The sequence below is a fragment of the Ambystoma mexicanum genome, chromosome 1q (genome assembly GCF_040938575.1).
Source record: "Ambystoma mexicanum isolate Mex_15411 chromosome 1q, UKY_AmexF1_1, whole genome shotgun sequence".
Lineage (NCBI taxonomy): Eukaryota > Metazoa > Chordata > Amphibia > Caudata > Ambystomatidae > Ambystoma > Ambystoma mexicanum.
In genome coordinates, this window is record NC_090922.1 from 688,679,662 (window position 1) to 688,704,645 (window position 24,984).

The following is a 24,984-nucleotide window of genomic DNA, read 5'->3' on the forward strand; positions in this document are numbered from 1 at the left end:
GAGCCGAAAGCATTAGGGGAAACCTCAGGGGAAGATTTCTCTGCGGTCTTTGAGGCTGGATTCTGGTGGACAGTCTGTCAGTGGCAGGGGCGGCAGGGTAGAGCCTCTTGTACCTGCCTGGAGGCAGGGACGCAGGGAAGTACCCCATGGTGACAAGGCCAGTGAAGGAGCAAGAGGATATGTACCTCATGTCGGAGGAGTGGGGGCAGCAGCAAGCACCAGTGAAGATGGATATGCGATGGCAACTTTCTGGGTGTTGGTATTAAAGAAAACAATGATTTGCACCCAGGAGATCTGTCATGATGGGCCTGAGAGGGAGTACCAGGCTGTGGAGGTGCAACAACATACTGTGGAGGCATCCCTGAGTGGGAGACAGATGTATTAGATGAAGAGCATGACGGGGTGCAGGAGGAACATTATCCATAGCCTGCCGTTTCCAAGGGTAAAACCAGGCACAGATGGAGTCCAAAGGAGCAGCGCCTCTACCTCCCCCACCTAGGCCCCCTAGTCCACATGCTTCTGGTTGTTGGACTATTTTTGCCCTGCCACAGAGGATAAATCATCAGGGGGCGGGTGTTTAAGATCGTCTGCATGGTATAGGACTGTGGAAAGAGGATGAAATGAGGAGCCCTGTGTGCTGGTTTCACAAAGCAATTTGCCAGACAAATGAGTCCTCTGCGTCTGCTGAGCCTGTTGCTAGTGACACAGATACCACTATCACCACCAGTGGTCGAAGTGTGCAAAGGAAGAAGTGGATCTGTTCCCTGCTAGCCTGCCCCCACTCCCCATAAACCCCATTGCAACGCTCTTCCTACGTTCAAATCAAACCCGCAAACACACATGCTATTTAAGGGAATGTTCAGTGCCGTGCACTGAAGTGCAAGTTTCAACTTCTTCCTACACTTTATTTAAAACTGAACCATTCTGGAACAGGTTCTTTTCAAAATAAAAGTATAGGAACAGTACAACCTTTACAGGACCACAGCTCCTAACCCATCCCGCCCACTTCAACCACTGATTACCACCCCCTCCACCAGTAGTGAAGAGGGAGAATGTAATAGTGCTTCTAATAACCAGGCTACAGCACAGCAGCAACATCCAGCCTGCAATGCCAAACACCCAGCATCTGCCCAGTTGAAGCCAGAGGCACTGGTCATTTTTGCCCTAAGCAGTCCCCAACAAGTGGTTAGGGTTGGTGCACCATTAGCAGTGCAGGCCCATGGGAAGTAGAGCTGGATTATATAATACGGCATGTTGGGACATATGGAATCATTGCAGCCAGTCCATAAGTAGGGGATATGAACCATCAAATGGGGACAGCCTACAACATTCCAAGAAAATTGGATTGCCTTTAAGCCATTGGCTTTTTGAACCACAGGAATCATTGCCCTAAGAACCTTACCTAAATGCCTTGAGAAAGACCCTCAAGTGTTGAAACACGTGTTGGCTGACCTTCACCCAAAAGACAATGGGGGACATTCCGACCTTGGAGGGCCCAGTAATTCCTCACTCAAGGAACCCAGACCCTGAACATCCCCATTCCCATTCGATCCCCCATAGGGCTCAACAGGAATGGGGAGCGTGCTAACAACGGGCCCATTAATAATGGGCCCGTTGTTAGCATGCTGGGCCGCTCGCGGGACCAGCTAAGGACGCCTGGTAAAACCAGGCATCCTTAGCGGGTCCCGCAAGCAGAACTCGTAATGAGGCGGAAAGGGGTTGATGGCTCCGGCACCTTAACTGGCACCGTTAACCCCTTATCGCCAGGGTTGGAATGACCCCCAATGTGTCTAAACTATATTTCAATGCAAATAAAAACTTTCATGTAACAACCGAAGCAAAAACGTGTGAGATCCTCTCACAAATAAGGGTCCAAATACTTTCCTTGCAAGGTAACCAGCACGTTTTCATTGAAACCTCCCCTTCAAGAGGTATTGGGTTTGACTCTTCAAACCTGTGACCTTGCAGAAACATCACAATTCCAAGTGAACCATTCACAGAGCCCAGTACAGGAGTGTTCACTATCTAGAACCCTGCTTCTTTCTCTCTACTTGTATAAGACCAGTTGATTCTACTACCAGTATGATTCAATTCAATGTCTCCATCTGTGTACAGTCCTCCCCACTGCAATCAAAATGTAGAGTGAGGATAGAGTAGTCACAAAATTCACTTTTATCAACAGTCATTTTTCAGATATAAGGTAATAAACAAAAATTAGTATTAATGTAGTCAAGAGTCACTACTTTTTGGCAACTGGCCCATGTAAACTGCCCAGGATTATCCTTTTAACTCATCCATTTATCATGGAAAGTCCCCAAACATTTAAACATCCCCTCTACAGTCTACCTTGCTCATTGGCAACGCCCTGTTTCATCAAGCTTTTGTTGCTAACATAATCAGTCTCCACACTATTGTCCACACTAATACGACAGACATTCAAGTCTCCACCTAGTACAATATATTAATTATCCTTTGCTCTGGATACATTAGCAATTAAATCTGAGGTGATATGAAATATAGGTTCAGTAAATGCACCTCCGTAGGGTCATAAATATGAATTGCAAATAACCTTTGGTTACTACCAGGGAAGCTGATCTCTACCGCCAATACATTTGGGTCATCAATGGGTATGTCAATGATCTTTGCTTTCATATAATTCTTGACCCCTGTAATTAAACCACCACAAGGACATCCCTTAACTCCTTCTTTTGCACATTTCTGGAATAGAGCCTAGTCAACCAGCTTTCTTGACTTAGAAACATTTCTCTACTCTGCAAATCACTGAACAATCCTGATTGATGCAGCAGGTGGGAAAAGTCACGCGTATTCAAGGTGGCCAACACACAAATTCAAGGCTGGGCCGAGCAATTAGCTGTTTCGGCTTCCAAGTAACCGCTTTAAAACACCATGAATGTTAACCTTTACAGCGTCACTCAAACTGTTAGAACACTGTGCCCTACCAGACATTTTTAAATATGCAAGAGGATTACACATTTAGTCATTTTTTTCATTTGCCCCATCTGCGTCTTTCTCTTTCTCTTTGATTCCGCTTTCTCCCTCTATTCTGTTTTTCATTTTCATTTTCCTGGTTAACCCATCTGCCCCTGCCCTGACCTTTCTCCCTCCCTCTCCCTCTTCCTGCCTCCCCTGCACTCCAATTGGCTGGGGGAAGCCTTAGCCACCCTCTTAACAGCAGGACCCGGGGAAGACTTGCCCGGGCAGCCCTCAGCGAAGTACCAGTTGCAAAGGGAAGCTACTGACCAAGCAGTTTCCAGTCCGTGTTGCTCATGTTTGCCTGGGAAGCATGCTGCAGTCAACCAGCAGCGACTGATTAGTAGTTTGGTCTGGGTGGGCAGTACAGCCATTACTGTGCTCCAGTAAACCCCACCACTCGTATTACCTTATATCATATACCTATTCATTGAGCCATTTAGCCAAATTGCATGTGGTAGCCACATTTTGCATCTAGCCTAAATTGTGTAGGGTAGACATGCTTTGTGACTAGCCTATTCTGTATATGGTAGCCATATTTTGCTTTCAGCCAATTGGATAGGGTGGCCACATTGAGCTTTTGCCCGATTGTGTAAGTTAGCCATACCTTCCTTCTAGCTCAATTGCATTAGTCTGCCATATCTTGCATTCAACCAAATTGTGCAAGAAGCCTAACCTTGCTTTAGCCCGTTTGTGTTATTCAGCCATATCTTGCATTTAGCCCATTTGTATCAGTCAGCCCTGTCTCGCAGTTAGCACATTTGCGTTAATCAGCTATATCTTGCATTTAGCTTGTTTTTGTTAGTTAGACATATCTTGCATTTAGAATGTTTGTATTAATACGCTACATCTCACATTTAGCCAATTTGTGTAAATCAGATGTATCTCATATTTAACCCAAATTGTGCAAGGTAGCCTTACCTTGCTCTAGCCATTTGTGTCAGTCAGCCATACCTCACATTAGACCATTTCTGTTGCTATATCTTGCATTTTAAATCCGATGAGAACATTGGCTAGGCCAGCTGAAATAAGTGATAATAAGGAGTTGCCGCTTATAAATCTAACTATATTGTACACCTGGAATACTCAGCCTACCACTGCACCTGAAAAATGTCAGACAAGCACAGCACTAATAGCACAGCCTGGGTTTTGATGCTGGACCCTGCAGGTTCAAAGAGTGGCCATGCACATAGTTAGGAAGTACCGTAATTCCCACAGAACTGGATGTACCTGCTTATCGGGAAGGTGGTAACCAACAGGCACTTGCCCACTCAGGTAGACACAGAGGTGGTGGACTGTAGATCTGCAATCGCTGGGCCCAGTAATGCACCAGGATTGTTACCACTAGAATTGCCACTACCCTCTGCAGCCGCTGCCATGCCTAGACCAGATTACCCAACAATCCAAAGCATAGGGATGCTAATATCCTGGTACAGCAGGTGGGAAATGGCCAAACTCAACATTGATTATATCGGTAAGCCAGAACGAGGTACAGCCATGGTTGTCAAAACAGAAGTGAATCCACGCTAGGTCGAGAGATCCCTGGTGAACTAAAGCACCAAACATCTATAACAGGGAGAAAAAGTTAATTTGGCAGGTACAGGGAGGTAATCAGGAGCAGGGGACCTCTGTGAATTGCATGGATACTCGCACATACCTACGAATATGCTGACTCTCACCTCTCCGCCACAAACCAGTTTGAATATGGCTATCCCCCAGGATTAAATTGGCCTAGCCGCACGCATATTTACACGCAACCAGGCGCACCTCAACGATCTTTAGAACGCAGCTATCCCCAACAAACAAATCAATTTAGCTACACACATAATCTCATATTAAAGCACCACTTCCGCTATAATGCAGCTACATCCAGGACAATTCGGCCTAGCTGCACACATACTACAGGTCTCACACACCCTTTACACTACTCATAGCATTAGAATGCAGCTATCCACCATGAAACGTCAGCCTAGATGCCCACAGACAGAGTGCACACATGCACTACTTACTGCTCTTCTTTCTCCACTGAACTTGACTACGGTACCCGAGGGCGTTCAACTCACAATGCATTGAGATCATACCAATGCAGAAAGGTGCTATAGAAATGCCCAATAACATAACATAACATAGCATAACATAACATTATGGTTTGAGATTAAAGGTCGTTCTTCAGCGTCTAGTCCATAACCAAGCACCAACAGATGTTCTTGTATACGAGTCATGGATGCAGTTTTAATCGTAGTGCAGTTTATTCAAGAAACTTTCCGGTTGACACAATCTAATGGCTCAACAACATCAAAATACGATGTTTCAAGGACACGCAACGTTCATAGATTACTGATAATTAATGCAGCAGCCTTGCTGTCTTTTCATTTGCCTCGTTTGCTTGGGCGATAAATACATCACTGACGATCCAAGTGAATCATCAACACTGCCAATTGCTTGAGAACCAATAATAATTGGTTGCAAGGCGATCTCTATATTAACGCCAGATAGCGGCAGGTCATTTCACATGGCTGCAGCTATTCATGCATCTAGTTGCCTATCATCAGAGCAATTCCCTTGATTATTTGAGTTGACAGCCGCAACTTCAAGAATCTTCCCCCATAACCTAAGTAGAATTTTCATGGAAAACCGAATGGACATCATCGATGCCTGCAGCACACGATACGCAATGTTTGAAACAGCAGTGTTACTAGACTCATCAGTCTCATTAGCTTCCACACACGTTAGGGGAGGCCGATCATCTTTGAGAATTGGTTGTAACCCCCTTGAAGTTTCACCAATGGCAACTTGTGTCGTGTTAACAGGAATCATTTGTACGACTTCAACTGTTTCCGTAATAGTTTCACCAATTTGATTTTTTTGCAAGGAAGAACATAATTCCAATAAGGAATTATCGTCAATTGCAGTGAGTCACGTGACTTCCCAGTCGTCACCATTTAGATTCATTAAGCTTATACTGCGGTCCTCAACTTTCTGTATAATCAGGAGGCTCCCGCACAATGACTGTTGGTTCAGATGGGAAGAACGCAGGGATGTTCCCATTAGCTTTCTTTTTGCCACATTGCGTGTTAGTTGCTGGTTGTTGGTCTAGTGGATTTATCAAGGCTTTCAGTAGAAGGCTATTAATCACTAGTCACCATTATGAGTGCTTTAGTTTTAGTTTGTGTAACATTATGCCACAACTTGTAGTTATTCGTTTTAGCTCTACATTTACCAGGCATGGTTTCAAAATACAATGGGCCTCATTACAAGTTTTCCGTAGTTCCCGGTCCGGCAGACTACGAGGTTTGTCCTGGCAGCCATACCGGCACCCACGCGCAGAGCATGTCGGATGCACCGCCACCATTGTCCATGGTGGCGGTGCATCCAACCTCGCCATTCCCATTTAGCCATACGGGGCTCAAATGGGAATGGGGAGTAATGAATTTCAGTGCCCGTGAATGGGCAATTACCTGGTCCAGCAGGGCCGTAATGACCCGGTAATTGCTCATTGGCAGGCACCGGAAATGTTCGCAAGTTTGGCGGCAGCCTGCTGGTTTTACTGGCAATGCTACCGCCAAACTTATAATGAGGCCCAATGTCTGTGTCAGTAGAGACCGACAGTAGCTTTTATGACGTCTAAATCATGAAGATTGTTAGCCACTTGCTAGGACGTGCGCGCTGACGCATGAGAAAGGTGTATTTGACCTCTACCAGTCAGGAGAGGAGCAGAAGCAATTGAAAGGTTTTCACCAGCACCAGTAGCGAAGTGGAAACACGACTAAACTGCGAGACTGCTGTCACTTAATAGTCCACTTGCTAGGATGCGCCACTTAACATCACTAGTGTTTGTCTTTACCTTTGTAGTGTAAACAAAACCTACCATAAATGTCTCTCCGAATTCTCTGCCACTCATTAACTTTCCCTAAATCTATTCCTTCTCCACTACTCCAGCTCCAATCAAATTGAACCCTCCTTAATAAATGTTTTAATTCGGCCTCCAGCTACAACATCCTGCTTTTCTGAAACCACCACAGGACTGAAAAGCATATCCAACCAGTGTTCGCCTTAAGGCCATGCGTTCGAACCTTGGGCAAAAATCAACCTGGTGATTCGACGGACAAGTGGTAAAGTTGCTCCAGACCGTGTCAAGATAGTAGCAGGGAAAAATGCAACAATAGACCTCCTTAAAAAGTGAAGTTCTGTTTTGAATGCACATGGAATATGATGGCAGATGCTGCATATGCAGTGATAATAATCCCTAACCATATGGTGCACATGCAAACCATATGATACCGGTAAAGGCTGTACTTTATATATACGAGCCAAAACCACATGGCTTTTCGAGTTTTTGTATTAAACTTCACAGGCACTAGGTTTTTAGCTGTGACGTTAGTCTGCCTCTTACCTTTGTGACTGGGGTTTTGTTAGAAATCAGCAAGATATCTGATAGGATGTGAAGGATGACTCTGACACCTCAGGTGGGGAAGTGAACTTCTTTACTAAGTCCCTGATGGCAAGGTGACAGGTAAGTTAATAGGTAAATAAGTAGGAAGGCACAGGAAGACATCCACTGGCCTCCACACTCACAGGCTGCATCAATCCAACTGATATTCATGGCACTCACACAACGACATTCCACAGGCATACATTCCACCAGTCATTCCATCAAACGAGCATTCATGCAGGACCAAGGCAAGGGAGACACAAGACATACCATATCTCCCTCCTCAACAGGAAGCAAGGAACAGGATACATGAAGGAGCACAAAGGAAAACCATATGGTAATGCAACCAAAGCACAATGTCAAACAGCACTCTGGCCACGGTGACCACCAACCTCCAAACTCCAACTCCACTCACACCATTCCAAACAACAGACACTCTAACAAGGGAACCAGCCCTAACACAACAACACCCCACAATGCCACAATATTGCAAACCAACTCCCTCATGCATCCTATCACCAACAACTAAGATGCACTGAGTCACAGCGCACCCCTCAGCTACGACTATGCCATAGCAAACCATAGCAAACCATAACAAACCAAAATAATGTACTGAAGCACAGGGACCAGTCACCCACTCCTTCGCACTAACAGGCAGAGAGAACCACCCCGTCAAGGTACCAGCTTCCAACTCCATAGAAGCACGGGTAGGAAACCCCCCCAAGTGTGGGTGTCCAACACTCCAAGAAAAAGGTATGGGTCGGCAACCCCCAAGTGCTGCGTGTCCAACACCATGGATGACCTGTGGCCAGGTCAGACTCTAATAGCGGGCACCACCAATACACAGACAGGTCAAGTCCCACAAGCGGACTCTGCACTGCAAACACAAACACACAGGGATAGGGTCATCACAAACCCAACAACGGGTTCGCTAAACCAACCCGCTTGGTTTCAAACACAAGACAAACAAAAGTTTTGCCTCACCACACACATACAGGTAAATTGAGTATTGAAGGCTAGGCAAACGAGACAAACCCTACTCTAATCGAGTGCATGGCCCTGAGTTACAAAGTCCTATAACATTGGTGGTACTGTGGAGGCAAGGTTTGTTCCACAAAATTATACATGACACAATACATTTGCTGTAGCCATAGCTGATACTTAATAAACAGAGGCCACGTCAAATTTTCTTCAAGCTCACATAGAGGATATACTGACATCAGATGCAACCTTCTCACACACATCCACTCCACGATGTAGTCCACACATAGCTACACTGGGACAAATCGAACACAAGCAAAACAACAAAGCAACATTTCAGGCCTCAGTTGTCATCCATAAGAGGGCATAACATAGTATCAAAGGTTGATTAACAGCACAACTAACCCCATCTGAGGACATAACCTATGATCAGCAAAGTATCTATGCAGTGATGGAGCAACTTTATACTATTGGCAGCAGAGGGTCACCTCAGGTGGGGGAGTGAACTTCTTTACTAAGTTCCAGATGGTGAGGTGAAGCAACAGGTAAGTTCAAAGGTAAATAGTTAGGAAGTACAGGAAGACATCCACCGGCCTCCACCCTCACAGGCTGCCTCATTTCAACTAGCATTAATGGAACCTACAGGGGCATTGACACCACACCATTCCATAGGCATACATTCCACCGGGCATTCCATCAAACAAGCAATCATGCAGGGCCAAGGCAGGGGAACACAAGACATACCAACATTCCTGGATGTGTTAGCAGTGGGAGCTCCTAGTAACTGCTGCAATCCTGTGACATATTGTTATCCTGAGTCCACTTTTGATCTCATTAATCTATGCATATCAGGATGTTGTACGCTTCTGCGCATGTCATTCGTTAAGCATTCTCACTGTTTCTGTTGCTGGTATACCTGAAGACCGGTCACCGCAGATGGAGCAGATGTGTTTAGTCAGAGACCCCGGGCTCATACACTGGTAGTTGCTAATGTACGTGTTTCCAATGCCTGCCAGGCCCAGTGGTGGCTTGATGTCTTTTGAGCTGCTCACGTTACCTAATCCATTGATCTGTAAAACAGTAAAAAGAAACCTGTAAAACATACAAGGATACAATGCAGTAACAGCACACATATGTTCGTGAAAAAGACACATTGTGCATTGCATATATTTCTGCAGTCGTTTCTATTGCGTGCACAAGCATAACGACCTAGGATATTCACAGTGTATTCACTCGGGCCTCAGATTTGTCAGCTAAGCAGGAATAATAATATCATTGCTATGGGTTTCGTTATGGGAATCTTGGCAACCGTGCGAATTTGGTATTTTAAATACCCCCTATTTTTTAAATACTTGCCTCCTATAACATGGGAACACACAGGCTATCTATCCACTGGGCTGAACAGAAAGTACTGTAAGGGGTAAACAACCTTTATTTACAAAGTGCAGTATTCATGAGGTATCCCCTTGAGAAATTATAACATGCAATCCCAACTCGTAATTTGGTTGCATTAAAAAAAAAGTGATATTTATAACACCACGTGTTTACGCTTAGCATCATACTTAGATGAGGTCACTAAGACTCTATCGACTGTTTTTCAGAGCATTCCCCTAACAAGTCTTATTACTACCCAAATGAAGGCTAATAATTGCATCGAACTCCAAAAGCCTCTGCAGCAGATGCAACAACCCACTCACATATCTACGAATAAGAAGGGCTTGTTATATTTGACAGTAGTTTCTTCAGCATTAGAAAGCACCGTGTGCTGCGAATGGAATGTTTTAGAGAAGTTGCTATCTGTGTCTGCTTTGCCAGGTCTTAAGCCAGAAGCGGGCATTTGTGAAAACCCTGGGGCTCATTTTCAATGTTCTGGAGCGGCATATCAAGGCACACAACCAAGGCTTAACAGGGTCTATGCCTTGGTTTACTTACTGATCCAGGTCATTTTGGGAATGCTTTGCAGGTGGAGTGGGAGGCAGCAGGAGGAATCTGTTTCTTTCTCGACCTGATGGTTCCGCTCCACCTTAAAAATGAAAATCTCATGCAGGTGTAAATAAAAGTGCATTTTGAAGATCGAAGTGGAAAGCACAACTGAAACGTTAACGCTGCTTAGTGGGTTTACTCCGTCCAACGAGGGAACAAAAATAGCCTGCAGTGGTAAAACAAGGCATAACCAGATTCACGCTGGGGTTTTACACCTTGGTTTGCCACTCTGGGGCTTGGAAAATGAGGGGCCGATTCATGGAAAAGTGTGCATTGATCCCGCAAAAGCCCCGTGCAGAGAACGGCTTTGTGCATGCCTGCACGCAAGAAATTCTTTGTGTGCTCCACACATTCATGGAATGTTTCTTGCTAAGTAACCCTATGTGCAAGTCATGGACCAAACGCCTCCGACATGCTCCAACACAAAGCAAATCCAGCCACATACACCTACCTTTGCGGGCTCCTTGGCTGCATACTCATGCACCCTTGCGTGGTTTCCACCAAAACCAAGCCAGCACCTCAGCAACACTGCGTGAGGTCCCCTGCAACTGTTACCAGCACCCAGACAACATGTGCACCATTTTCCATAACTCAGGTAAAACTCTGGTCTATCTGCGTGCACCCCTAACTGGGAATGGCACACTCACTGCATGCATGCACCACTAAATTCCCGGTCTGACCTTACATTTGCGCTCTGATTCCTATGCGGTTTGGGCTTTGCGCCTACCTACATGTGGTGGGGTGATCAGGAGCTCTGTATGCTGATTACCCCGACGTGATGTTGCACGGTCAGATCCATGAATGTGCTAGGTTTTGCATGGTGCTGGGCATGCAATTTCCTCACGCAGGCCATCCCTCGACACGCCCACGTAGCACCTTGTTCTTCCTCATTCTGCGCGGATTATGGATAATATGCATGTTCCGCCCCCAATTTAACTCTCTACGCAGGCCCGGCAAGGTGCTCGACTGCTCACAGAGGTGTTCTCAACCTGTGCGAAGTCCCTGCAAAGTCCGGAAAAGTCCCACAAAGTGGATTCCATGAATCGACGATGTATGGTTTGCACGCAGATTGGCTCGCACAATATATTCCATGAATCGGGGCCTGAGTCCCTGGGAGGCTTTCCGGCTTCCTAGTAAGGCCCAGACTACAGCGTGGACATGTTAAAGCGTTACATATTCAATTAGGACCGTTTCAGCTACTTTTATGTTTGCATTTTGAGAGTCAAGGCTGGGGATGATTTCTAGCACTGCAGACCCCACAGTAGAGAAAACTCTTCATATGTTCTAAGAACTGATGACAAATAACATGAAAAAAGGAGATATGCAGCTTTCCCCTTTACTCTATTTTCGATTGGATCAGGCAAAGCTTTTTGCACAACCTTATGGAGGAGACGAGAGTGGTCCGGTTTCTTAAAAGGCAAAGAAATAAAAGGGAACACAGGGAATACAAAAGGGAATACAATGAAGGAAAAATAGTTTTAGAATAAGATAGCTCATTCTTACAAAATGATTGCTTTCATGCATTGGCAAAACCAACAGTTTTTATTTTTATACAGGGGCATATTTTATGGTTTGACAGGCAAGGACATCATAAGGCCAGATATTTAGCAGTTACAGGCATGAAACATACCCAAGTATTAACATCATTTCACAAGAGTTCCCATCAAGTACAAGGTAATAACCATTCTATGCCCAGGCATTCTACCGCGCACCATTAGTCAGATGCTGACATCATACATCTTGATACAGCTAGCATATGCCAAGTGCTGCTAGCACATGCCATGGATTGCCATTGTATGTCTCTGAATTCCTACAATTGGACTGGTGCTGACACCATATGCCAAACATTATCATCATAGGCCCAGATTGTCATATCATATGTGGGATATTGGGAACATATGCCAGCTATTGCCATTATATATCCAGGGACACAACTGGTCATCTAGCACCATCAGGCACCCAAGTACTTATGCCATTTGCATAATTTCCCTTCATATCGACAGGTGCATTATTTGCCAGGTATTACAATTGTAGACCCAGGCCCATCATATCAGTTTATAGATACTGCTATCATATGGTTGGCTGCTCATAATATTGAGCAGCTTATGTTATAATGGCTCTGATACTCCCATAATTTGCCAGACCTTTTATCATATCACCACCTCAGACTATACCTCATATTTCAAATCATCTGGCTAGGTACTCCAGTCCGATCGTTTGATACGTACTGGCATAGGCATGTAGTCACACAACATGCCAGGATGTGCATCACATGCCCCGGTACTGACACCATTTCCCTGGTGTTGCCATCATTTGGCCAGCTGCTCCCCCGATACAGATAGAGAAAGACATGTGTTCGAAATCGCTTGAAAATATATAGCACCACATAGCATAGAGCGTTTTTTCAAAACGCCGGGAATAAACACATGTTCAATATTTTTGCTAGCAATGATTATCAGTATCTAAACAAAATTAAAAAAAATAAACAACACATAATATGTGCAGTTGGAAAGTGCCATTCTCGAATATGCAGCTGTGCAGTTGAAAGATTCCTAACGGCTCTATTTCGATTGCTATTATCTTTTTCTTGGAAAGCTCTGACTGGCGTTTGACAATAATCCTAAGTAATGGGTCATATATCTATTTAAAGGAAGGTACATTTAAAACACAAAATACCTCGTTAGCCACATTGTGGTAATTAATAACATGTGCAGATACAGTGAATTCACACTGTTGTGAGATGACTCAGTATAATCAGCATTTCAAAAGAACGCTGCTTTCGCCCAAGGACACCTTAAGGAACTTCAGACAAAGATTTGTATGTATATTTTTTTACAATCACTTTTTATGTGATAGGAAATGAAAATATAAATCAGAAAATTGCTAAGTATTAATTGATGGTTAATTAACCGCAAACAATTTCACAGGTCCCAGGGAAAAGGGATGCTAAAATAACACCTAGAGGATTGTCTGCCACATTCCACGACTCTATAACTCTAACAGAATTGTGTTTTACACTAGACAAGGTAGCCAAAAGTAAAATGGGAAATGCATGAAGAATAGATAAGTGCACCACTTTCTTTAATGAATCGAAACAATACTAAAGCAATTTCAACGTGTATCCACTTTCTTCAGCAACTCAACATTGCCCCTTACAATCCAATGTTTAGTGTCTGCTAATGCATACTTTCATGATATGTGAATACGCATCCCTGTATTACCCTTCCTGGAATATAGAGGAAATGCCAGTGGCAGCCTTTATGTTGTGTTATCTCAAATCACCATTACACAGCTGCTCCCTTTATCTGGTCCTTATTGAGGCTAATCTGAAACAATGGCTGCATATCTCCATCTGTCTAATAATTACTATAGTAGATGCTTATTGAAAACATATCATGCACACTCATGTCCATTGACCAGATGGCCTTTTGAAACCGAGCCTGTATTTTGGATAATGTGTCATGCTGCTCTTTAATGCACACAGCCAATCCAAAGATGTTTTCAATAGATACTTGCAAGATTACGGTGAGGTTTTGTACAATGTATACATTCACCTTAATTCTTGACGATAGCTGTGTATTTCAACTCGTAAAATGAAGATATCAGTCAAAAGGTTTTTCAGAAAACAAATCCATAAAACTTTACTGGATTTAAAAAAAAAACATAACAAAAATACATTCTGCATATATAACGAGATGCTATTTTCTTTTATTAAATTAATTCAGATTTTTAGAGCTACCCTTTTGTAAGACATCAAAGTACATGATACCATGGTAGTTTCCGCCAATGATATGTAATACATTGCAAGTTTACATTGTCTGAAATTCAAATTTTTCAATAATGGAAATAATGTGTTTTTGAGAAAAATGTAATATATCCTCCAATGGATTATCAATTAATCAACATGTTTATTCAGATTAGTGCATCCATTAAACTCCAAAGCATAACAGGTAAAAAAAAACATTACTGACAATAGCATTCCATCGCATCACAACAATAAGATTACCCTACAATTATACAAAAATAAATGCAGCACAAATAAAAACCTGATTACAGGATTAAATAGATCCTTGCTAGCCAGATAAAAAAAAACACTTTTCTCTGGTACGTGGCCCTTTTCAAGTAATTCAGGAAGGCCCAGGCTAACAATACTGAGTCAGCAGACATTAGCGAAAGTAAAGCCAGCCTATATAGACGAATATCCATATTCCGAAGCACCGGCGAAAGCATGGACCTTCCCACATTTCTTTATGCCAGGCAGAGCAATACAAAATGTTTCAGGTCCTCTCTTGCCACCCCACAAGCTGGACAGCTCGGGTTAATAGAGAATCCTGGCCACTTTCCAATATTCTCCCTCTGCTTTAAACAGTCACATCAGGCCCTTGTGATCAGCCAGCGGTCTCTCTTTTTAGAACTCCACAAAAGATATGGCTGAATGCCCTGCTTATCACAGCGTGCACTCTATCAGAGTTTAAGTCAAATTCCATACTCTCCCTCTTCTCCCTCATGGCCCGATGCAAGATCTATTTATAGGCTTTCATTTGCATAATAGAAAGCAGCCTGTCTGGGGTTGGGGGGGTCAACGTTTTACTAGGGGTCAACGCCTCATTGACATAAGATAACCAGGGAATTTTACACCAATTTGCCTTAACCATGAGGCTCCTAATAATATAATGGCACAGGGTTGCTCGCTCATTGGACCACAGGCGAAGCCAGAAGGGGTAAGATGCTAACGCCCATTGGTCTTCCCAGAAATCCCTCCCAAGTTTCCTATGCACCGTGTTACAAGGGGAGTAGCCGGGGACTCCCAGGGGCTGCATAAAAACATATTTTCCTTCACCTGTATCTTGGCTGCATTCAAATGCCCCCACATAGATGCACCATTCAGGGCAGCCTCCCAATGGATTATTACAAACTGGAAAATGTGTGCCAGCTGATTATGAAGTTGACCATTTCAATGTGACCAATCTCAAAGATATAACATTAAATCATGCTCTGGTAATCAAAAACATTCCTAAACAAATCTGGGCCACGTTATATAATTTTAGAGACAATTAGTTATTATAATCTCATGTGAACAAATGGTGAATTCCGTAATTTCCCTTCCTTCTTTATCAGAAGATATTACAACAAGGAACATTTACTTAAAAGCACTGGCAGATAGAATGGCAATGGAATCAGGATTAATACAAACGTGACTTGCTTAACACTGTATGTTAAATATTTATTATGAGATAGACATGCAATTGATATGATATGATATGGCATGTATAACGCGCCTATACACAAGTGTTTCAAGACACGACGAAGCAAGGGTGGGAAACAGAGGGAAGACAGACAGCGATCTTACTAGGCTAGGTGACATTGAGATCGTACAAGTGCAGGGGAGGGGATGAAGGGGAGAAGTGCGAGGGGAAAGGGGGTGGGGAAGTGCAGTGCATAGGATAAACAGAAAATAAATAAAACAATAATAAGAACAATAAATAAGAAGTGCGGCCAGCTAGTGGCAGGGGTAAGTGCAGACATCAGGTGTCAAGTGCTGGTGGGGGATGTAGGATACAAATACAGCCCCAGAGTGCATAGGTTTCCAGGGGGGCAGTGCAGGTGTGCAACTGGTGTGGAGGGGACCTGGGCCAGAGAACAGATGGTAGCCAGGTGACAAGTTCAGTTTTAGTTTCAGCCAGGAGTTCAGCAGGGGAGAGGAGGAGAGAAAACAGAAGCAAAGAGGAAGGTCTTGAGGTGCTTCCGGAACTGGAGATGGTTCTACCCAATTTTTCAGAGAGACATGGAGGCTGTTCCAGAGGTAGGCCCTAGCCGAAGAAAGAGATCTACCACCAACTTGTTGCTTGAAGCAACTGACCCTGAGAGAGTTGGAGGCGGATGAGCGAAGAGCTCGAAAAGGAAAATATGTAGAGGGTTTTGAACTTAATCCTCACAGCCACTTGGAGCCAGTGCAGAGATTTCAGTCCTGGAGAGATATGATCCCTGGGCTTGAGGCCAAGGACAAGTCTCACAGTCCTGTTTTGGATGAGTTGCAGAGGACGGAGAGTAGAGGCAGACAAATTTATAAAGAGGCAGTTGCAGTAGTCCAGCCTAGAGAGAAACAGAGCTGTGAAGACAGTGAGCTCCTGGGGGAAGGAGAGGAAAGGAAGAATATCTCTGAGGAGGTGCAGCTGGTAGTGTGACTTCTTAGAGACGTTGGAGATGTGAGGAGAGAAGGAGAGTGTGGAGTCGAAGATGACTCCGAGATTTTTAGCCTCACAGGTGGAGGCAGGAAGAGATCCCAGAGAGACTGGCCAGAGGGTGACAGGAAAGGAGGGAACGGGTGTGCCGATAGGTAGAATCTCAGTCTTACTGGCATTAAGACAGAGATCATTGGCGGTACTCAACTCATGGATAGCAGACAGACAGAGATGAGAGAAGTAGAAGAGGTGGCTGAAGGGAGCCTGAAAATGTGCTGGTGTCATCGCATAGCACTAAAAGTGGAAGCAGAGAGCGGCAATGCATTGGGCAAAAAGTGCCAGGTATTGGTTGAACAGCCAGGGAGCTAGGTTAGACCCCTGGGGAACACCACAGGTAGAGATAGAGATCGAGGAGAGGAAGGACCCAAGTTGAACCTGGGAGGGTCAATCGGAGAGAAAAGAGGTCAGCCATGCCAGGTACTGATCAGTGATACCCAGGTTATCACGGAGATGGATGAGCAGGATGGCATGGTTGACCATGTTGTAGGCAGACGAGAGATCAAGTAGGATGAGGACACAGGGGGTGTTGGAATCAAGGTTAGCAAGCAGGTCTTCACAGATATTCAGGAGAGTAGTTTCCATGTTTCTGGCAGCTCTGAAGCCAGACTTATTGTCATGGAGACAACCAACAGATTCAGTGTGAAGAGTAAGCTGGGAGATGGCCAGCTTTTCCAGGAGTTTGCCTAGAAAAAAGGAGTGACGGAGATTGCGCGATAGTTAGCCATGCAGGACGGGTCGGCAGAGGGTTTCTTAAGAAGAGGGTGCATAAGGGAATGCTTCAGGTGGGAAGGGAAGACTCTAGTGGCAAAGGAGTGGCTGCAGAAGTTAGCCAGAGCAGGAGCCAGTGTGTCAATGTGGTCCTTGATGGTTTTGGAGGGACAGCGGTGAACCTGATTTGGCGAGACTTTCATAGATCAGACTTGTCTACAAACCTTATCTGGAGAGAACAGGGGAAAGGCAGAGTAGGAGGGAGAGAGGTGGCTGAAGAGGGGTCAGAGGAAGAACAGGGAGTAGAGGGAGGAGGGGGAGAGGAAGAGAGAGTGAACAGGATGTCCTGGGTTTTAGAGATGAAATGAGAAGCCAGAGCCATGCAGAAGGTCTGGGAGGGGAATGTAGATAGGCCAGTTCCTTGCAGATTTGAAAGAGTTCGGCTGAGTTTTTAGATGCTGCAGAGATGCAGGCTTGGTTGTGGGCTCTCTTCTTGGTGTGGACAGAGAGCCAGTATTGTCTTTGGAGCAGGCGGCAGGCCAGTTTGTCAGAGGATGTACCAGAAGCATGCAATTTCCTCTCAGCCACCCTGCACTTGCATTTGAGGGGGACGAGTTCTGAGTCGTACCAGGAGTTGCATTTGGCTTTCTGCATCTAACGGATCCTCATGACAGGGGCAAGAACATTAAGAGTATCAAATATAGCAGAGTGGAACATGGAGAGGGCATGTGATGGGCTGTGTTAGGGTGTGTTAGGGTGTGAGTCAGCCAAAGGGGGAGTAGGGGTTAGAAAGCCTCAACTGACACACACTTCATGGGTCAGATAACCGAGAAGGTGGTGGCAGTGCTGGAGGTGGCTTGGCCTGAGGGGTAAAGAGGGTGAGCTGGGAGGAAAGGAGGAAGTGATCACTCCAGGAGAGATGAGTGATGGGAGGGATGGAAAGGGGTAGGAGATCAGAACTACTAGAGTGTGCTCTGCAGAGTGAGTCGGGCCAGAGGGGAAGATAGGGAGTGAAAGAGAGTTGCAGAGGGTGCAAAAGAGTCTGAAGGACAGACAGGAAGCATCCAGGTGGATGATAAAAAGTCTCCAAGAAGGAGGAGTTGAGTGGTCGAGACCAGGAGGGAATAGGAGAGGTCCGCCCACTCAGAGAGGTCGAAGGAGGTCTGACCAGACGGCCTAATGATGGTAGCCACGGTATGGGATTGGCCAGGAGAGAGAGAGCCTGCAGACGAGGCATTCAAAAGAGGAGTAGGCCTGCCTAGGAATGACAGAGGGAGGGATCCACTGGGGGAACATCAGGGCTACACCCCCTCTGGAAAGGTTGGATCTGGGCACAGAGAGTATCTTGTAGCCATCAGGGAGGAGATTGTCGAAGCTTGTGACAGAGCTTGCCATGAACCATGTCTCGGTGAGACCCAGAACATCGAGGTCAAGTTCTTCCAAGAGGTGGCAGATTTCAGAGGAGTGTTTGACAGCAGAGCGAGAGTTGAGAGTGGCAATATGAAGAAGGTTGCTGTCCTTGGAAGACTTTCGTGGAGGGGTACAAATCGGAGGTACACCCTGCGGAGATGTAGAAGAAGCCCGAGGGGAGGCAGAGGAGGAAGGAGCAGAGGGCAAGGTAGCCAAGGAGGAGACAGTAGGGAGAGGCAAGGAAGCCCTGGGGGGAAGAGAAGGGACAGCGGGAGAGGAAAGGAAATTGATGAGGTGCAGGAACCATCTATGAAAGAGGAGAAGGTTGGCCTGAGGGCCTTGGACCAAGACGATGCAGTTCAGGTAGACATTTATAATGACCTTAGCGGAGAGGAAGGGGAAGGAGGCCAGGTGGGCCTCCTACCAGGTGCCACCATTAATAAGGGAAGAAGAGAAAGGAGAAACCACAGAGATTATATGAAGAGTACATAGGTGTGGCGAGGGAACGACAAAAAGGATGTCGATGAGGGTTTGCCTGGAGGAGGCGCTGGATCCTTCCGATGACAATATATAGGTCAGCGAGTTAAATTTGCTTTCATGTTTCAATATATTCTGAACCAGAGTGATACAAGTTCAATTGCCAATTCAACTTTAAAAAATGGCAAACCGAATTTGGTATGCACTGTGAGTTCCGAAAAAAGATCTACTTTCTTCTTCAAAAATCAGAATGGATGGTATGAATCACATCTGATAATTGTGGCATTTGTCCCTGAGGGGGCGTATTAGAGACTCTTGGTTTCAACCCAATCGAAACCCCATTACCTGATCGACTTTCCAAGTAGAAAGGTGGATGACAACAGTAGATATGGCTTTTTCATAAGAAGTCAGCTCTTTTTAATATTGTATTTTAAAAGAAGTGAGTGCCTGAAATCAAATTCTTTGAGATTTTAACTATACCTGTATAAAAATCATTTATTAATATATATTTTATTTCAGATAGAAAATCGGTATGATAACACAGAAAAACAGTCAATAATATGTACTCTGTCATAAATACAATAGTACATTTCCAAATAAATAAAACATACATTCTGATCCATCATTCCAAACGTCCATGTTAAAAATAATGAATAGATCATAATCTCTAAAAATGGCCAGTATCAAAATGCAATCTACACAATAAGATTTACATTGATAAGGTCATTAAGTGTACTCTTCTGGTTATATGCCTTCAAAAGAAATAGAAACATTATTAACACTGTAGGCATAGATGAATAAACCATGAATCCATAATGCATAATCCATAATCGGAGATGACCGCAACAGAGGCTGGTTGCTCACTTCTCAGGACTATTGAGATCCTGCCCCATCACCACGAGGCTCGGGCAAGCTTAGTGAACACAGAGGCATAAAACCGCAGCTAGGCCTCTGGCAGGTTACAAAGATCGAAGGGTGCTCCAATTTGCCTACAAAAGGCGCTTTATGTGCAAGCAGCAAGAATTCTTTAAAATTATTTTCACAATTAAGAGGACACTGTGGAATCAGTGTCTGCTTTATGAACTGGCCCATACTTATCGTGTTAGCTGCACCTTCTTCAAAATGGCCACCCAGATATAAATGCAATAGGCTTGGTCGTGCTGCAGACTGATGCTGCTCTGATTGACTTGTGTTCCACACTAAAGCCGGCTTCTCCTCCAAAGGCCCCACTCCTAAGATGCCTGTCTGTGTGCTATCACTACCACTTCTGAGGTGAGCGCAACTGAGGCTGGTCTCTCACTTCTCCAGGCCATTGAGAGCCTCCCCATCACTGGAGGGCTTCGAGGGCCTTCACCTTTTCCTTGCTGAATCATGAAGCAGCCTCCTGTTGTAGCCGGCTCCCACACATACCTGGGCCCCTGCACCTCCACATTCTCTGCAGAACATCCTGTAAGTGATGGCTGAACTTTCCACTGCCTCCTCCTCTAACAAACTCTGAATCAGAAACAAACTGCCTATTTCACTCTGCCTTCCTTGACATTTTTCACCCCATTCTGAATTGCATTTTGTGCCTCTTGTTTGATTTTCAAATGTAGGTGTGTGTGTTTTAACATCTTGCACCACACTTTTGCTTTGCATTTTGTGTCCCTGGTGTCCCTCTTGCAAATACTAGGCCACCTGGTGAGTTTGGGCTAGGACTTTGCAGTGCAACCACTCCTCTATCCTCTTCTATCCTCTGTCATCCTGATGGCCCTCACCATCTCTCCTATCTTCTCTAATTGTTATACTACCCCCTACCCTCCTTCTCTTGCGAAGTCTGGAAGAAAAAAACACAAAAAGACACCCAAACCGCCAACTTTGGCCTACCCATATCAGACACCTATGTCAGTGCAACTTCCAGACAGGTCTTCACCGATATCCTCTTCTATGTACCCCCGATATATGGGCTCCTCATCTCATCTCTACTCTCTCTCCTTTCACATCCTCTTCCACTAATGATGGCACCAAGTGGAATGTCCCTTTGGCGGGCTTCTCATCTTCTCGGTGTATCATTAATGTCTACCACACTGGGGCTAACTTGGTTCAGGGTCCGTGTGATGCTGGAAATGCATTGGAGGGACAGGGCCTCCCTGTCCTTGTCCTGTAGTACTTTTTCCTGTGTGTTCTGCATTGTTTTCTGCCCAGGTGTCCATGTAGGACTCCTGGCAGTGCAGCTCTTCCTGTTTTTCGCTTGGTGTACAGACCCATGGGATACCCTTATGCCACCCATGGGTGGGGGTACAACCCTGTGCCCCTAGTGTATGTTTCTGGGCACCTGTCGGTGGCCCACAGAGCAGGGTATGGGCTGGTGGCATCTCCGTGCTGAATTTGACAGGTGCTCTAAGTGTCCTCCATTTTGGGATACCCAGGCCCTGCCATTGGAATCAGTTGATTCCTGATAGAAAACAAGATGTCCCCTGTGGCCTCTTGCTTTCTATTGCCTGTTACCTTGTTTTCCCAAAGTCCTGGGAAGCCCTGACTCTGTCCATTCCCCCTGACTCGCCTTTGGGTGGAAGTTCGATATATGGTGTTGTTGTAAAGTCCAGGCCAGACTGGCTGGAGCCTTCCCAGTGACTGTATTTTGTGGGTACACCCTGTGGGTGGGACCTGGGTGAATGGAGTGTGTGACCAATATGCACTTATTGTTGTGGCTGTCTGGTTTCTGGTATGAGAGACAAAGACTGAGACAGCTCTGCCCGAAACTGACCTGAATGCAGTGTGTAGTGTTGAATGGCTGGGTACTTGTCCCAATCCACATTCCTTGTTGTGAGTGTCTGAGAGAGATGAGGATGGCCTGAATGCACTGTGTGCCTGATTGGCTGACTGACTCCATGAATTCCCTTCTATATGATTGGCTGCTGAGTATGATCCAGCAGTGTGGATGAGAGACAGAATAATATATCTGGAGACCTCTCACCACTGGAAATTGTTCAGATGCTGTGTCTACACTTGAAGAGTAACTGGAACTGCTAATCCTCGATGCCCAGCTGGAAGAAGAAGACTTGCTGTTGCATTTGCTTCGACCTGATCTGAAAGCTGACGAATTCGTCGAAGATTGATCTGAGAGAGGACCTGGTAAGGCACCCTCTTCCCGTGCTCCGAGGGACCATTGAGCACCGCTAACCTTCGCCGAAGCTCCCTGGAAGTCAGACCCTTGAAAGGCTGCCGACCGAAGACGGAGACCGCTGAGGAGAACGAAGTGAAGCACCAGGACTTTGCCGCTGTCAAGTCCATTGCCGTTGCCCAGGGTTCGGAGTATCTCTGTAACCGCAGGAGGCCCATCGAAGCTGTGTTGCCCCAGAAGAGGGGACCGCTTGACGCTGTGCCGCCGACGACCAGAGCTGGCTGCTCCTTTGCCTAAGACTGTTGAATCGAAGGACTCCCTTGTCCTCACCGTCAACCGCTTTGTCCTGCCGGAGAAAGGCGAGGCCGCCAACGCGCCGAGGAGAATCCACCGGTGGGTTTCCCACAACCTGAAGGCCCAAAGACTTCGACGACTTGACGCCCTTGCTGGGCCACAGTTCTTCTGAAACTCTTTGCGGTCCAGAACTATCAAACGCTGAGGTGCACCGCACACCTCATCCTCGCAGGATGTCGCTGGCGAGCACCGTAGGATTGACGCCGCGGTCTCGGCACCCTCGAACTTCTCATCAACGCCGTCAATGCCAAGTTCACCTTCTTCAACGCCTCTTGATAATCTGTGACTCCTGCTTTAAAGGGAATCACTCAAGAAGTATCCCTCGACGCATCTTCAAAGAACTCTTCTCCACCATGTACATTGGGGGGGTAAAAACTTTATAGGATAGAATAAGACTATTGAGCAATATATGGACTGGGCTTGTGCTATATCTTTATTTTACAGGTTGCCCATGTGGGGGGATCCCCACACAGAACTGTGTCTGTTGGTAGGGGCCAGAATTCTGCCTATTGTTTCAACCATCTTGCTTTCCTTCCTGTCTCTATTGCTGGTTTCCTTGTTATTGATCTGTGTGACATTCTGACAGTATAGTTGATGCACTTTAATGAGATCTGATAATATTGGTGGTACCACTTTAGAATTGTATATATTTACCGTTGTTGATTTCTGAGCACAAAGTGCGTTATTGTGATAAGTGTACATAACCTTGAATAGTAATTATATAAAGACTGTGTGTTCAGTAATACAGTGTGTGGGCATTCCTTTGTGGGGGTTAGGGACTACACTGTACTTAAGAGCCAGCCTGCATCACCTCCTGAGAAGCTAGGCCTTGATTGCTCGTCCATTGCTACCCTATAGAGAATCTTGGCTGGGGTCCTCTGTGCCTCTCCTCTACCATATTGAGAGCAGAAGTACAGACACCACCCTCCAGTCTTTACAGTCCGCAACCCAGCCTCTTCCTCTTTGACCGGCGTCTGCCAGTCATCATTAACTTCCTTCACACTTCTCCTTCCCCACAGCTGACCATCCAACTGTTGTACCACGCCTTTGTACCCCTCCTCAGAAGACCATCAAAGGTGGAGACTAGCCACACTTAACAATCGCTCAGCAAACAAACACCCTGCCAACATCTGCCTCCTTCTTGAAGACTTTGACGCCGACTTCCTTGCTCTTACCGAGACGTGGTTCAATGCCAACTCAGTCACTGCTTTTGACTCCCTTCTCCCCGATGGCTACAAGGTCATTTCCAAGCCCCACCCTAACCATGATGGTTGTTGGGGTGCCTTGATTTACCCATAGTGGGTACCTTCCTCCCTCATACTTACCCAGCCTTAGTCTTCCTTTGAGTTCCTGGTTTGCAATTTGGACATCTCTTTCCTCCTCCTTTCTGACCATTGCCACTATCTACAGGCCCCCTTGCTCTACCACCCTGTTCCTCTCTGAACGGACCAATTTCTGCTCCTCTGTCCTGTCAATCACCTCTAAACTCCTTCTATTGGGCGATTTCAACATCCATCTGGACTCCTCTTTCACAGCATCCACTCTCTCCCATGACCTCTGGACATCGCTATCCCTCTCCATTCTCCCTTCTGGTCCAACGCACACAGATGGACACACTCTGTATGCCCTCAGCCTCTCTGATCTTTCACTCTCCTCCCCACTGATCACCCCTCTCTCCTGGTCAGACCACTCTCTCCTTTCCTCTCACCTGGGTCACCTGGGCCGTCTGACCACACCTCCTCAAGCCCTGCCAATCTTGTTCACGAACATCCATCCAATGAAACGAGTGTCAGCTGCTACCTTCACATGCACCTCCATACCCCTCTCACCCCCCACACCAGAATCAACCACTGACTCTGCTCTTAGCAACCTCCATCTGGCCATCACCTACACTCTGTACAATCTTGCCCCAGTCTTGAGGGTCCACCTGAAACCTGCCTCTAACCATAACACCTGGTACGACTCTGGACTTGGAGCCCTGAAACGCAAGTGCAGAGCTGCAGAACAAGTGTGGCAGACCTCTGGCTCACCCTCTGACTAACTGGCCTGTCACCTCCACCAAAGACAATACAAACTTACCATCCGTGCCAAGAAAATGGCCCACATCCAGATGGGGTTTCTGGTGCATCCAACAACATGGCTGAACCCTTTAAAATGTGGTGGGAACTAGTCAATCCTTCTGCAGTCTCCTCCTCACCCCTCCCAAGCCCGCTGCAATGGATTGGCCAAACACTTTACTACTAAAACTCTGAACATCCTGAGCACCCTAGCTTCCCCGCTAGCCTTCCTCCACTTCCTTGCCT

At 45.8% G+C, this 24,984-nt stretch overlaps 1 protein-coding gene across 1 annotated transcript in view; it reads right to left on the reverse strand.

The window, feature by feature from the left end:
• LOC138535309 (retinoic acid receptor RXR-gamma-like) overlaps nucleotides 1-24,984 on the reverse strand; it is a 1,109,202-nt gene that overhangs the window by 320,132 nt on the left and 764,086 nt on the right. The window contains exon 4 of the mRNA XM_069641285.1: nucleotides 9,321-9,474. Coding sequence (XP_069497386.1) covers nucleotides 9,321-9,474 — 154 coding nt within the window. The remainder of the gene's footprint in view (nucleotides 1-9,320; nucleotides 9,475-24,984) is intronic.